At 34.5% G+C, this 15791-nt stretch overlaps 1 protein-coding gene and 1 long non-coding RNA gene across 5 annotated transcripts; one reads left to right on the top strand and one right to left on the bottom strand.

The window, feature by feature from the left end:
- The first annotated feature begins 51 nt into the window (after positions 1–51).
- Positions 52–15733, top strand: LOC126871867 (tight junction protein ZO-1). Of its 3 annotated transcripts, XM_050631162.1 has the most exons (18): positions 52–759; positions 1362–1566; positions 7671–7840; positions 8090–8292; positions 8485–8916; positions 9192–9252; positions 9336–9486; positions 9575–9726; positions 9841–10135; positions 10238–10409; positions 10502–10727; positions 10848–11022; positions 13094–13303; positions 13487–13831; positions 13948–14183; positions 14745–14934; positions 15017–15429; positions 15542–15733. In XM_050631162.1, the coding sequence occupies exons 1-18, from the start codon at positions 536–538 to the stop codon at positions 15543–15545; spliced, it is 3864 nt and encodes a 1287-aa protein (XP_050487119.1). In that variant the 5' UTR covers positions 52–535; the 3' UTR covers positions 15546–15733. The 3 variants fall into 3 exon arrangements, with proteins under 3 accessions (XP_050487119.1, XP_050487121.1, XP_050487120.1); XM_050631164.1 differs by lacking the exons at positions 15017–15429; positions 15542–15733 and having other exon boundaries at positions 14316–14805; XM_050631163.1 differs by lacking the exons at positions 52–759; positions 1362–1566 and adding an exon at positions 6813–7026 and having other exon boundaries at positions 15017–15733.
- On the bottom strand, positions 1840–5491 carry LOC126871879 (uncharacterized). 2 transcript variants are annotated; one of them, XR_007691778.1, is made up of 3 exons: positions 5344–5491; positions 2378–4155; positions 1840–2099 (listed from the first exon to the last, which is right to left on the bottom strand). It is a non-coding gene; the product is annotated as an uncharacterized LOC126871879 (long non-coding RNA). The 2 variants fall into 2 exon arrangements; XR_007691779.1 differs by having other exon boundaries at positions 2382–4155.
- Positions 15734–15791: the final 58 nt, after the last annotated feature.

Genomic DNA, 15791 nt, shown 5'->3' with positions numbered 1-15791 from the left:
TTTATTATATCTGGTAATTTCAATTCTTCCATCATTTTTATATTTCGTTACATTTAGGAACTCTTTATCTTTCCATCGTTTTGTTGACGAGAATAGGGAATATTCTAAATAGTTTCAAGGTCCATGGAATTATAGCATTTCTAGCGGTCTTCTTGTTGAAAACGAAAGGTAATCTTCCGATTGCAGCATCATCTTACAAAAACTATCCTACGCAGCTGTTACTGCAGTCTACGCGCAATCTAAAGGTATACATACTTACGCTGTTTTATTCTTCAAGATATATTCTCTTAGATTTAACGGCAAACGTTCAATAGAGTCAATATAATAATTAAAAGTAGATCATGTTCTACTTCTTAATTTAGTTTTTAGACTTTTTCGCAAACTAACACCATTCTTCGATTTGTCTTTTTATTTTAATTTTGTGTGTGTGTGTGTGCGCGCGTGTGTGTGTGTGTTTTCTCATTTGACGAATAGAGGACAAAACGCGTCATAATTTGGAGAATACGAAAAGCAGTGCGTGAATTTGGAGCTTCGTATGGTCGATAGATCGATCGTTCGTCGAAAGAATTCCAACGACTCATCTGGTATCAGCAACACCCGCTACGATAAGCCAGGTTATGAAACCGCCCACATTTCGAATCGTCCCTCCGCTCACTTTTCACTGTTCTTCCGCAAATTAGTGTTCACCGTTCCTCTAACCGAATATTTCTCCGGCTTGATCGTTAGAAGTTTGTTTCGTCAAGCTTTTCTCGAAGCACGGTAATCGTTTGTGATCGATTCTCGCCTTTCCTCTCGAATGGTGTGTTCTAATAGTGAAAAGTGAAGAAAGTGACTTATGAAACACAAGAAGAGTATATCCCTTGTTAAATTTATTAAATTTTGTTACTCAAAATATTGAATTCTTATGCAATTTGCCTGAAAATTATAGCATCTCGTCGACGTATAATGTCTAGAAATTTACGTTCAACGTCTGGAATTATACTAATCGATGTTAATGCATGCAAATAGCAATAGTAATAGTTAGTTGCAAATTCATAGCGCGGCAAAGTTATTTTAAATAGCTCTAAAAAGATTTCAGACACGAAGATAAAGTTCTATTATCATAATTGACGTCAGTATTGAATTTCTATTAAAGGATTATTGAATATTGTTATTTTAAATGGAATATTTACTCAAATAACGTTATCTTTGTATACTTTAACATATACTGTTTCAAATAAGACTTTGCGTACAGATCGGTTTAGTAAATATTAAACGTTGTTAGAACTATAATTTGTACGTTCATAAATAATAAGAATATTGTTAAGTTAGTTATGTAAATGCAAATAAATATTGTTTTATTCTTTTATTTCTTAATGTAGTTACCGACGGAGATCGCTAGTAAGAAAACGTCAATATCGACTATTGATTGAGATGAGGATATTCAGTAAATTGTTTCACCATGGCAAGAAGAAGAAAAAACGGCATGATTTAAAAAAAAGTACACAAAGAAGAAGGAACTATGTACCTCAAGATAATTTTCTTTTAGCTGGGAATCAACATGGAAGAGAGAGAAGAAGACGTAAGGTAAGCAAAGTGCATTTATTCGAGTAAATGTTATTATCTAACATAACACAAACTATTATCTCACAGTAGCTACATCTTGTATAATTTTATTATTTTAATAATCTTGTATAATTTAATTTTGAAATTAACTTAACTATAGATTTATCATAGGGGTACCATAAAAAGATGTTAAAAATGTAAGAAATATTTTAGTATTAAACGTATATCAATTAGAATATTAATATTATAATATATATTTATAGCGTAATATTATCATTAATTTAAGGCAAATAATATTTATAAATATTATTTATAATATGTTCTGATTACAACAGTAATTAAAAGCGAGATTCCCATTACAAAAATATTATCCCAATTGACTGGAGGCTTAAAGCCATCGCTAAGAACATACGTAAGGAAAAGCGCCAGTTTAGCTGGAATATGACACACCTCACAAGCAGCTGGAATGTGTCTTTCTGGCTCAGGTATCACTCTTTTGTGTCCCCCGTCCTAGCTTTCTTCTGGATTCGCAGGTAGTAGAATTAGATTGGACGCTGCACAAAATAAACGCAATACAGGTTAAATCCCAAAGATACCTATTTTTCGTGGTACAATAGTTACCGACCATCGAGCAATCATAAAGCATACACCTGACGTGAAATGCACTTGAATATAATAATTTATATACTTGTTAATTGAATTAAGAACAAACGAATTAAACATGTTGATTTAATATCGTAATATCGGATAATATAATCTATGACACTAAAAGGAATAATTGATCGAGAGACTAAAGGATCGATTAAAATGGAACAGAATTAGATGTGCTTACATACTGCTTGTTTTGTTGATACGCCAATTTGGCTACTTTCAGCATCTCGTACTGGTCTGCTTATAATACGTGCCTTCATCGTCGTATACGCGCACGTGCTTCAAGTCCAGATGTGACTTTCACATAACGGGTGTTCCAAACCAAGTAAAAATCAGTCGTATCACTACGATATTTGTTAAGGTAATTGTTATTATATTTATTCATAACAAACAAAGTGAACAATTTCGAAATAATCGAAGACTTTGTGAAAATAATCTAAAATACTATATCGTCTAGGATGTTACAATTTTCTTTATCTTATAGATTCGTTATCTTATATTGCATCGATGGAAACTAAACTATCATTAAAAACAGCTAGAATGTGACAGTATTTCATATTTTAATTCAATTATCTTTTTAAATCTTTTCTTGTTCTGCACAGTGTCTCAGCCGTTGATATTTTAAAATCGACAAATAACTAAGGTCACCTTTCTTCTAATTCATTGAACTAGTATAAACATTGTTCGTAAGTAATTGTGTGTGACACAATAACATATGATATGCGGAGATATAGAACGTGGACATAAATGTTTAAATTGAATCCTTAAACTTGATACACGTATATTGGCTCTGCAGCGTGTATATATATATTATGTGTACGTATGAGTATTATGCGTACGTACATTCGCTACCACTTAAGAGGTAAATATCATACTATGTTGACGTCTTTCATTACAACTTTCTACAAACATAACGATACCATTCGAACATATGGTGAAATAATCAACAATAATGAATATACATGAATATACGAACGCTTAGTTTACGATGTTTCTAGTAACTTTGGTGTTTGTTAACAGTTCGCTACTGAAAGATCGTGTATGATACAAAGTATTAAAACATTATGTATCGTTTGTACTTAAAAATCTTTAGTCCGAAGAATTTGAATTAAGGTTAGGGTGGGAACGAAACTTCACGTTTTCTTTTACAGATACACCTGTCTTTCTTAGAAATACACTAAAATGAAAAAGCACATAGAACATTCAAAGCACAATGCTTTCTATAATAGTTGGTAGGTGAAAGAATTTTCTACCGGGGTCCTACGTTTTAAATTATATTTAAAAAAAAAATATGAATTCATGTAAAAATCCATGATCTATGTTTACTATTAAAACGATAAATCCAAATACTGGATACACGTTGATGCCTCGAGATCGGGCCCATCACTAGTGAAGCCGAAAACCGGTGCGCAGGCACGCGCATGCTGTGCGCTCCCTACTATTCTCCGGGTCCTCTAGCGTAGGTCCGTGGTGCCCCTACCATTTCCCACTGTCCGCGACACGTTCACTCAAGCAGGCTTCGTACTCCTCCCCGCAGCCGCCAAGCCCGTTTCTCATCCGATTTGCGTCGACCTGCCGCCTGCTTTAACCAAGCCACGCTCCAAACTATACGAGCCGATCTTCGGCCCAAGAATTTCTCGACTTCCCGATATGCGTACAGCCGCCCTAAGCTGCTACAACTTTTGCTCGTGTATATACCGACTTTCGTCTCCGTTTCGAGTGGTCTGAAGTGAACTCAGTGATCGTGCAAGTGCTGCTGGTGAAGCTTTTAAGTGTACATTTTATGGATGGAACATCGCTGGATGTGTAAGAAAAATTGTGCCGCTGCAATTTCAAGTACCGATAGGTGGATCTCGGATTTTCTGGTCTAAAACACACCGTGGGATTTCTGAGCTTCCCTTTTTCGGCGGACAGCGATTCGTCTGGTTGGAATTGTGAGATGTTTTATTTCGGATCTTTCTCACACCGAATGTTACGGTTTGTTTCGTTTCTGTCCCGAAAATCATTTCGAAAGATTCTTATCTCATTGTCTGATGCAAAAACAGATAGAGTTTCTCAGTTTCGTTTTTCCTATATTATTTATGAATATAGGTATTTCGTTGTATCCCCTATAAATATATCGTAGATTATCTCACGAGGTTTCTGTAGCACAAAGAAATTCATTTTCGACTGAAATAAGAATATCAACTATAAAACCTAAAGTTTATTTTCTAATGCAACTCGTTTCTTGTTTCTTATTTGCTTTATTCGATAATTACTAAGGAATTTTAAACAATTATTCTACTAATTTTTCTACAACGCTCTGAAACGAATCTTTCGCGTTTCTTCGATCCTCTAATATAGATAATCAATCGAATGGTAACTTGTAGTAAGTACTCTAATTAATGTACTCTAATTAAAGAGTAGACGAATGTTTATAGTGGTTTGAGAAATCTCGTCGAGCGAATCTCTAGTAAAACATTACCGGTGGAGTGAACGATGCGGAAGTTGCGGTGCTTCCTTGCTTTCTGAAAATTTTTTCTCATAGAGTCGTTCTTTTCATTGGCCGAGGGTGACTCGGATGATTGGAATTCGTTCTCCGCTGACAACGTGGTGCTGATTTTTCGAATGCAGCAAGATACCTTTTCCCTCAAAGGTTCTCGTTTGCCAAGAGTCTGTACGTTTATAGCAGTTCGAACTTCTCCTTTGTAAATCGAGTTTGGAAAATGGAAGTTTCAATGGAAGTAGTGGAAGCACCGGAACTTTTTCGATATAGAATCTTCCAACCTCGTTCCTCGTTTTTCCGAGCAACAAGTGGTGTTCGACGCAACACCTTGATTATTTCAGCTTTTTACGAATCTCTAAATAAAATGATAATTTACGATAAAATATATCTTTGGTTGAAAGTTTAGCCTAGGTTAAAAGCTATTTATAAATTGAAAGTAAAAGTAAATCTAGAATAATATAAGAATATAGGTAAAATTAATCAAATCATCCTATACTGTAATCGATTTAGGGAAAGTAGCTGCTATTTTTAACGAGAAGTTTTATTCTTTTTTTTCAACGAGATTAAAAATTAAGAGAAACGAGAGGAATGAAAATTCAGTAAAATTTCTAACGCGAAACGAGCGTGTTCCCTTGTTTTATATATGAATTTTATAAATTTACAGCGTTGTGTGATAGAAGATAATGGACACTGGTGAAAGATATAGACTTGCAGTGCAGTCAGCAAACGTGCGAAAAAGCTAAGTAAATAGATTAGAAGTCCCTTTGTGCGATTTTTATGAAAGACCGCCAATGAAATTGCCGAAGAGAGAACGGAATACGTGTTTCCAATGAAAATATCAAGAAATATCAAGAAGAAAATCTTGCGATTCTAACCTCTTCTAAACAACGAAATTTTCAGTGAAACCAAAAGCAAAAAGAAAACGTAATTAATTTATGCCGAGAGAAAAAATTTCGTGGCCGACACGAAACCAAATACAAAAATCTTCGAACGCTACGAAACAAGCTTCAAATATGAAGAATATTCTGAAATGATAGAAACCTATACCGTTGAATGTAAGATAGAACAATTTGGGGCGTATGAAACAAAAAAGAAAGAGAAGAGAAAAGGCGATTAGTCGTTGAGATCGAATTCGGTTAGTCGAGAGACGAAACGTTCAAGATCAACGAAGAAACGTTGGCGTGTAAAATATGGAATTAGAACGATGAGGAAAGTGAAGGTCTGATCGCCCGAAAGGAAAATGGAATTCCATAACTACGCGTTGCTTTGAATTGTCCGCGTGTTGCGCTCATCGTGCACGGTACGCAACGCAATTGGGGAAACTCTTTTATTGGAAATGAGGTCGTGCGATCCTGTGGTATAGAGCGTAGAATATCGTAGAATACTCGTACAATAGAACAGAGAGAGAGAGAGAGAGAGAGAGAGAGAATCTAGTAGGATAAGAGGGAAAGAAAAAAAGAAAAGAAAAAACGCAAAAAGCCACGTTGGATATATCTGGGATGCACGTGGGATTGGCTGTTTTCACGCCACTGCTTGGGACAGTTGGGACGCCTATGCGTCGGAAAATTCCTCCGAGAAGACGCATACCCCCGTCATTTGTGTAGCTAACTAGAAACGCTAATTAATTTATGACCAACTTTTTAAAAATAAAGTTCAAATCGAATAGGAGGGGAAAAATTAAGAGATTTAAGGTCAAAGGAAAAGTAGATTTCTATAGCGACAGAATCCAAAAATAAGTTTTTAGGAAAATTTAGTTGTTACGAAATCCGTGGGAGGAATTTTTCCATAAGGCAAGTTTTACGAACAAAGACGGAGAAAGAAATATACGCGAAGCAATTAGAAAAGTTTAATCGAATCTTTAAGGAGAAAATTTGCAAAAAAAAAAAAAAAAAAAAAAAAAAAAAAAAAAAAAAAAAAAAAAAATTTGCAAAAAAAGAAAGAAGAAGCTTCGTGAGAATATCGTGAAAGACAATTTTCCAAAATGAATATATTGATTTCCATTGTTGCACCGATAAGGGAATTAAGTAAAAACGATGATAAAAAGTGTTGAAATTGAGGCGAGTTTAGGCACGTAAACATTTTTGATCAAAGTTTTGTAGAACAATGATGCAGCTTTAGCTTAAAAGAAAGAGTATATGGATAAGAAAGAATGCACGTGTAGTCAAGATGGTTGTTCAGAGGTGTTAAACGGAAAGACACCGAATTTTCAAGACGAAGTTCCTCAGGGCACGAGAATGGATAGAAACGATAGCAACGTGGGTGTCGGAAATTCGGCTAATCCCCAAAATTCGTCTTCCACGACACACGGTATTCTTCACAATACTTCGGTTGGAACCGATGCACAGGTGCGAATTAACAATCATGCACGAATAAATGAAAGTGTTTCAAAAATATCATTGTCTTTGTTTTACAGAGATAAATACAAAATTTGAAAATATTTCTTCTCGTTATAATTATTATTATTAAAATTCTACGATAAATACAAGGATTTTTATACAAATGTCTTAAAACGAAATTTTGTTGAAAATTAAATCGAATATTGCAATTTATGTAAAACCTGGGTTCTGTTACACCGAACCACGTTACGAATTCGAAATAAAACGTGATCCTGGATTTGGTTCGAGTTAAATGTGTGTTAAGTAGAAGAAGAATCTTGTTAACGCGAACCCCTAGAATTTTCATCCAATTATGTACTTACTCCGTTTGTTTCTTTCTTTTTCTTTTTTTTTCGATTTCTCGCTATCTGTTCACGAGAAACTAAATTCATTGAAATTTTATAAGGTGGGGCGGAGGGGGCGGGCGGGGGGGGGGGGGAAAGGAAAGAGAAAAGGGAAAGACTCTTCGATATGTCTATGGTATTCTCGAAACAATGTACAAAATTCGTTATCGTAAAACGAATAAGATATGAAAGCACGATAGCGAGTTTCTCATTGTAGATTAAAATAAACTGAGTTTTTTTCCAACTTATTTTTATACGAAAATTTTTCAGAACGGCGACAGAGCATGGGAGGTTCATCATGTTACTGTTACCAGAGTTCCGGGTTACGGATTCGGTATTGCTGTTTCTGGTGGTCGGGATAATCCTCATTTCACTAACGGCGATCCTGCTATCGCGATTTCTGATGTCTTGAAAGCTGGACCGGCCGAAGGAAAATTGCAGTAAGAATATATATATGTACACACACACATACATTATATATATATATATATAATGAATATATTTATTAATTTGATACAATTGTCGTTTCGTACTTTATTTTAGTACTCTAATATCTAAAATATTTGATATATCGATATTTATATAAGATTGTAATTCAAAATTGATTGACTTCTATCAGACAGCAATGAACAGTATAGAAATTACAAATATTTATTGTAATGCCAACACGCGAAATTATCATTTTCTAGAGTAAATGATCGCATAATATCTGCCAATGGAATATCGTTAGAGGGCGCCGATTATGGAGCAGCAATTCGTGTTCTCAGGGATTCCGGATCGACGGTTCTTTTAGTTGTTAAGCGTAGAGCTTCGTCGAATACTTCTGGAAGTATAGGAAATTCCACTCTTCAGAGTCATCGGTTGACTTTAACGAGAAATAATAAAAAAGATGGTAGATAAAACATACTTTTTTTATCCATAATATCTTCCAATAACACCGATCTAAAGACGCTGGTGGCTAAATTAAAATTTTCTTAAATTCTAAAATATTATAATCAACATTTGGAATTTAAGAATTAAATTTAATTATCTTTTTTATCGATCTTTCATTTATCGATCGATCTAAATATGTATTTTTCTACAGATTTCGGGATTGTTCTTGGGTGTCGTCTTTACGTGAAAGAAGTAACTCGAGATAACACAGGGGTGAAACCGGGAGACGTTTTAACGCGAATCGGCAGCGTGGCTACGGATAACATGACCTTAAAGGAAGCTAAGAAATTGATGGATCAGTGCAAAGATAGATTGTCGATCGTGGTAACTCGAGACAACTCCTGCTGTCACGTTCAACAACAGGCAAAGAGCGAAACTGGTGAATATGTTTCTGGTACGACGAGTTACAGTAGCCAGAACTTGTACGTTCCACCTCCAACGAGACAACCGATAGAGGACAAGAGCAATCTTGTTCCTAGAGGTCGTGCAAGAGGGCCATTGATGGATGTATCTCTCAGTCAATTGGATCTTCCTGCGACACCTACGGTAGACCCTCCCAGGCCACCGCCTCCTAGACCAGAAGGTACGATTTCTGCTCTTGTGCTCTGAAAATTTATGATTTTCAAAAGTACGAAATCTCATAAAACATCTCGTAAAACGAACAACGTTATTGACGTTTTACGTTTATGACGTTTTAGAATTAAAGAAAGACGTATATAAGAAAACGTATTTTGTTTATTTCGAAATACTTGCGTCTGAATTAACTATACTTGTACATGAATTAAATATATTACAATGTAATAATTAAAAATTGAAATGTCAATCGATTGAAAGTGCAACGTCTATATTCTCTTTTAGATTATTACAGCACAAGGAGACAATTGTACGATGAAGATCTATCTAGGAACAAGCTTCCAATGTAAGATGTATCTTTTATTACCACTACCATCGACTATTATGAAATTATTTGTCGCATATTAATTAATATCGATTAACTTTTAGGCCCGATCCTCGATTTATTACTTTCCAAAAGGAGGGATCAGTGGGCGTTAGATTAAGTGGCGGAAACGAAACTGGCGTTTTCGTGACAGCCGTTCAAGCAGGAAGCCCGGCGTCTCTTCAGGGTTTACAACCTGGAGATAAGATTTTAAAAGTAAAATGTTTTATCGATCTCGTTTTAAAATGAACAAAATTGACATTGTGTATGAAAGCATGTACAACTCTGATCTATGTTATCGTAGATAAACGATATGGACATGAAAGGAGTAACAAGAGAAGAGGCTGTCCTTTTCTTACTTAGCCTCCAAGAACAAATTGATTTGATCGTTCAACACCGACGACAGGAATACGATCAAGTAGTAGCATCTGGAAAGGGCGATTCTTTTCACATAAAGTACGTACTAATTCAAATAGAATTTAAATAGAATTTTAAAAAACTAATATATCATTTAAATCGATATACATTTAAAGATGTATATTTCACGAGAAATCTCGTATCATATTGCAGAACTCATTTCCATTACGAACAACCGCAAAAAGGTGAAATGAGTTTTCGTAGCGGAGATGTGTTTCACGTTGTAGACACGCTGCACAACGGTGTTGTCGGCTCGTGGCAGGTGTTTCGTATTGGTAGGAATAATCAGGAAGTACAAAAAGGAATAATTCCAAATAAAGCACGAGCCGAAGAACTAGCAACGGCGCAATTCAATGCAACCAAGAAGGAAATGAGTGCCAGTGAAAGCAGAGGTAGTTTCTTTAGGAGAAGACGAAGCAGTCATAGACGTTCTAAATCTCTTGGCAGAGTATGTTTCTTTTTATCTACTTGATAAAACTCCTGGCATAATTTATTCGTATAGTCAGTTATCATAATGATGTATATTTTTTCTATTGTTTATCATTTTCAGGATCATTGGGACGATGTAGTATTTTCAGACAGTGTTAGCAAATTTCCAGCGTATGAAAGAGTAATCTTAAGGCACCCAGGATTTGTCAGACCCGTAGTATTATTTGGTCCTGTCGCAGATCTAGCTAGAGAAAAGTTGTTGAAAGACTTTCCTGATAAATTCACGTCTCCGCGTGAGTAGCAAAATTTTTTTAATTCACCTTAAAATTAATCGAATAATAATCTAAACGTTCGTTCGTTCGTTCGTTCGTTCGTTCGTTCATAGAAATGGAAAATCAGTTAGATGATAACATTGGAAAGAATACAAAGTCATCGGGTATCATTCGACTTAGTGCTATCAGAGAAGTGATGGATCGAGGAAAACATGCTTTATTGGACATCACTCCAAACGCAGTGGATCGATTGAATTATGCGCAATTCTATCCTATAGTCATTTTTCTGAAAGCTGAAACGAAACAAATTATCAAGGAGATGCGTGCCGGAATTCCTAAGTAAGTATCTATCGAACAAATATATTGATGTTGTTTTTCCGACACATATATATTATATGTGTTATACGTGTTATATGTTTTTCAGACACATAATTAGACAATCTCGGATTTTGATTTCAGATCGGCGCATAAAAGTAGTAAAAAGCTTCTGGAGCAGTGTCAAAAATTAGATAAAATTTGGGGCCATATATTCAGCGCGGTGATTACATTAACCACACCGGAAGCTTGGTATCGAAAATTAAGAGAACTGATCGACCGACAACAACAAGGACTACTTTGGATGAGTCAAACTAAGGTAAGAACGTTTTTACGTTTCCTAACGTTTCTTTCTTCTTTTTTCCTTTTTTTTTTTTTTTTTTTTTTTTTTGCTCGATACAACAAATAGCACGACCTGGTTTTAAACAACTAATTAAAATAATCGAGACCGATTAGAGTGATTTTCTCTCAAATTACTTGTTTTAATTTGTAATCTAATGTTTACATCAATAGATGAATGATCAGATAAGATCCTTATTTGCGTAAAAGTAAAATAGGGGTATTTAAATTTCAACATCGTACGAATGACGAAATCCCTACTGATGAGAATGAATGGAATTCCGTTGGTGAAGTTATTTTATAATAATTTATTATAGCCGTCATATGGTCGACACATGACGTGGGAGCCATGTTATTCGTCCGCTAACCCTCGCGAATTACCTCCTCCTCCTGTACCCCCGCCGATTTTGAAGGAAACCATATATCACGACGTAAACGAAAATGACACATATCACACGGACAAGTTATTTTCATTACCTTCTTATCCGTCTTTAACTTCTGATGTTGTCCGTGAGCAATTTTTCGGCTATATTTAAATCCCGCTTTTCCTAGTTAGGTGTCTTGATTATCGCCTTCAAAAGAATTATCTATGTTACTGTTCTCTTGAACATTTGAAATATTTTATTTTACGTATTAACAAAAATCTTGAATTTCTTTCAAATTTCTAAATAAAAAATTTAATTTTGCACATTAAGTGCAATTTAGTTTTACAATTACAAAATATATTTATATATATCGTTCAATCAAATCGAATTTATTATCATAATCCATGAAAGATTTCTTAATATAGTTCTGTATTAAAGATAACGCGTTGGCGTTGTTATATTTTAAGATATTCGAGGCACCTTATATCTTATGTTCAATTTAATTTGCATGGCTGAATGTTCATAGCTTTAGCGGAAATCATATCAAGTTCAAATGAAATAATCTCACAGTATATTATTGAAACTTTTGTAACTATGTATTTGGAAGCTAGTCAGAATGGAAAAAAGAATATTTTGTAATTTTCTACTTTACTTACTAAAAACATGTATCTAAATTGCGACGTTACGACGAATGAACAAATCTCGTCCATAATCTCGTTGAATGATATAATTAATGTAACTTTAAAAACTCCTTACTTTATTATTGATAAAATTAAATATATATGTTATAGTGAAATGTAATGTACCACCTTTTGAAAGAAACTATACGAACAGTACAGAAATAGTTTTGTTTTTCTAATAAAAAAATCAGTATGTACAAACTTAAAGCGCTGAAAGGGTAATGCTAATTATATTAAAAAAAAAAAAAAAACTTTTTATCAAGAAATAATCGGAAGGATTCTCTGCAAATTTCAAGTTGCATGATTAGAAATGCAATTTAGGTCAAGAATTAAGAGTATATTGTCAAATAAATAAATAAATAAATAAATAAATATATATATATATATATATAGATAGATAGATAGATAGATAGATAGATAGATATATACACATATAATATATTGAAATATATAATTAAAACCGTTTTATAGGAATTTTTTTTCACCATTCATCCTGCATCTTGCAAAACTAACAAAATGTTCTATGGTATATTTTGTCTTGACTTTGTCATGCGAGTCCTTCTAAGCTGAGTAATTATAGAACGTTTCATTGTCCTCGAACAAACTAAAAAATGATTGAGATATAAAAATATTTTTTAATTAGGAACATTTTATTTCATATTTACGCATAAATCGATTTAATTCTAATTTGCTCTGTAATCTTCAAAGTACCTTAACTGAGTTTCAGAAATTAAGCTTAACCGAATGGCAAGTATTTGTTTTCCGTTTGTATTTTAACCCTTTCAGACATCACTGCCGCGATACAATATTTTTACCTCAACTTTGTTTACAGTTTATAATTAATTTCATTGGAACGTCCGATTAGTTTTTAACGAACTGAACAATTCTTTATTCAATGACGGAGGGATGATCAATGTTTTATGATATTACAAGTGTAATGGTCTGAAAGGGTTGAATAGAGCATAAACCTCTGTAACGTGTTGTCCTCTGTGTCCTGCGATGATAGCCGGAAGAAGCACTCTCGGATGACTTCCTATTCCCGATGACTTCTCGCCTCTCCTATGCTTCCTCTCCGGAGAGTGACTTGGAACTTAGTCCGGCACCAGCTTTGCCGGGTGCTTTGGGTGCACCGTCTAGATTGAAAAGCAGCTCCGATCCAAGCATCGCTACGCAAGACGACATTGCTGCACCTCCTCCATATTCGACCACTTACCAGGTGAAAAATTCAATTATATTAATGAAATAATGATTACTTTTATAAAATATTGAATAATCCTGAATTGAGTATAAATTCCTTGTGAATTAATGAATTTACAATTATACTATAGATATAGATATAATACTAGATATTTTAACCATCATAAATAAAATCTAAAGCACTCTATCTGTCTTTCTCTAGCAATCCTTCGAACAACCAAAAAGAAGATCACAAGGGGCAATGGGAGATGGAAAATACGGATTTTCATTATCAGGACAAGTTAGCAATCAATCAGGATCACCAGAATATTTAGGTGGTTCATTCGAGCCACGATCTTCTTCTCATCATAGTCCTCCTGATTTACCTCCAAGAGTGGATCGTAATGCAAAGCCGAGTAGTCAACAGCAAAGAAACACTATCGGGAGGTCTGCACAAGAACGGTTGCTAAATAAGACAGACTCGGTATTGGACGTTGCAAATTATATAAATGCAACACCTCATAAAGCTAATGCCACATCATCTCTCGAAAGAGCCCAACCAAAAGCGGTAAGAATGGCTTAATGTCATTATATTATCAATGGACAGCCACATTGGGTTATCATTGAGTGATAATTTAGTAAAAATTATTGTGCTGATTTTAATGTTTTACTACGTGTTCATAGGGAAGCTACGATAGCATGTCTTCTTATGATTCCTATAATAATACAAATGGAAATACCAGTTATGGAGTACCGGGTTTAAGTACGTCAACCGGTCGATTGGGTCCCAATGTCCCAGACGACTTAAAAAGCAGTGGTGGACCGGCAAGACCACACGATCCTTACAGATTCACTAGATCAACTGCGCAACCAATTCCAAATCATGATTCCCAACCACGAACTGATTATGCCAAATACAGGTATGTTTTTATTATAGGTGGGATCAGGATTTAATTAAACGCATAGCTCGTTATTCTACGGAGGAAAGCTCATATGTGAAAATGTTCGAATTCTTAAGCTATATCTGTTTACTGTTCGTCTTTGCATTCTAGAATGATGGCACGAAAACCTCGACCATTGAGGAAAGCCTGTAGAATCTATATTTCTAGTCGAGATACGCTAGTCTGAATTCATTTCATTCTACCTTTTATTATCCTATATTTCATAGATACTAGCTAGATACACGGGCATTCGTATAATTTTAATCGTCATTTACTATACAAAAGATCATACAATTATTCTTAAAAAGCTTCATTTTGGAATTTGAATGCATTACACTGTTATTAAGGCTGCTATTATTAAGACCATTCATTTATTTTATATATTGGATTTCTAGCTTTTATTTTATAGATTAAATATTTCTCGCCTTAGATATCTTATTTTTGTTTTTCATGATCTTTATTATTATTTATCCAGTATCTATCGCTAGAATATTTTGCTTCGTATCTGTACGCTAGAATATTTTGCTTCGTATATTGTAGCCGCACAACTGATTACAAGTCGATAACGTTACCGCAAAATAAACCTGGAGGATCCTACAAGCCAATACCCCCTCCGAAACCAAAAAACTATAGGCCACCACAAACGAGTTTGACTCAAACAGAAAATAACGGAAATGAAGTAAATAATACTCATCAACATTCAAAGAGTTATTCCATTGCTACTTCTCATGTAAGTGAAGTATTTTTACGAAAGGCTGTTCTCGTATATAAACATTAAGAAAAAACATTAAAATAAGAAATTTTGATTTTAGGTAGAAGGTATCAATAATGTCCAACGAAATAGTGGACAGTATTATTACAACATACCACCACCAAATCGACATGATTCAAATCTCGGAAATTCACATCACAATTTAAGTCACCTATCTACGCCTGCGCACAATCACAGTTTGAGTCATACGCATGCGCATTGTAGCCCGCCAATGTCGACTCATAGTCATAGTAATAGTGCCAGTCAGTTAAGCCTCGGTCTTTCACATAATAGAAACAGTGTTAATCACAACGGGTACGTCGTCAACAATGGACACAATGCACCTGGACAAAGTTTCCCAACGAGTCCAGGACATAATCGGGAACCGAGTGGACTAGATCTCGCTGGAAGCAGGGAACAGAGAGGAAGCGCTTTTGAACTTTATCGCAAACCTGTACACCATTACAACGCGAGGTAAAACTTAAATTTGTTACGTTTCATTTATACCTTCTTTCGTATATTACAGCGTTCAAACTGTCAGTCGTTTGAAAAAAAACTAATACAGAAAATCTTTTTCTTATTACAGTTAACAAGTGCAAAGATTTATCATTTTTTTAATGAAAAAGAAAAGATTAGAATTATTAGTCTTGTTAACTTGACATTAATGATAGAGAACATGAATATTTGTACGTCGTGATGAACCTATAAATGACAACGAATATACATAATGAGAAAGAAGATCTCACAGGAAGGATTAATAAATAACTAGGAAATTGAATCTATCTCGTCCTTTTTTCACTTTCACTTTGTATATACGATTTTAATAATAAAAAAAA

This window comes from Bombus huntii, chromosome 12 (assembly GCF_024542735.1).
Source record: "Bombus huntii isolate Logan2020A chromosome 12, iyBomHunt1.1, whole genome shotgun sequence".
In the NCBI taxonomy this organism is placed as follows: Eukaryota; Metazoa; Arthropoda; class Insecta; order Hymenoptera; family Apidae; genus Bombus; species Bombus huntii.
Note: the sequence above shows the minus strand (reverse complement) of the source record. Positions and strands in the feature narration are given on the sequence as shown.

Excerpts from the sequence above, each read along its gene's own strand:
- LOC126871867 (XM_050631162.1), top strand. The coding sequence starts at position 536 with ATGGTCGATAGATCGATCGTTCGTCGAAAGAATTCCAACGACTCATCT. Across the intron at positions 760-1,361 it reads CAAGCTTTTCTCGAAGCACG|TTACCGACGGAGATCGCTAG; the intron begins GTAATCGTTTGT and ends TTCTTAATGTAG. Across the intron at positions 10,410-10,501 it reads TGATAAATTCACGTCTCCGC|AAATGGAAAATCAGTTAGAT; the intron begins GTGAGTAGCAAA and ends GTTCGTTCATAG.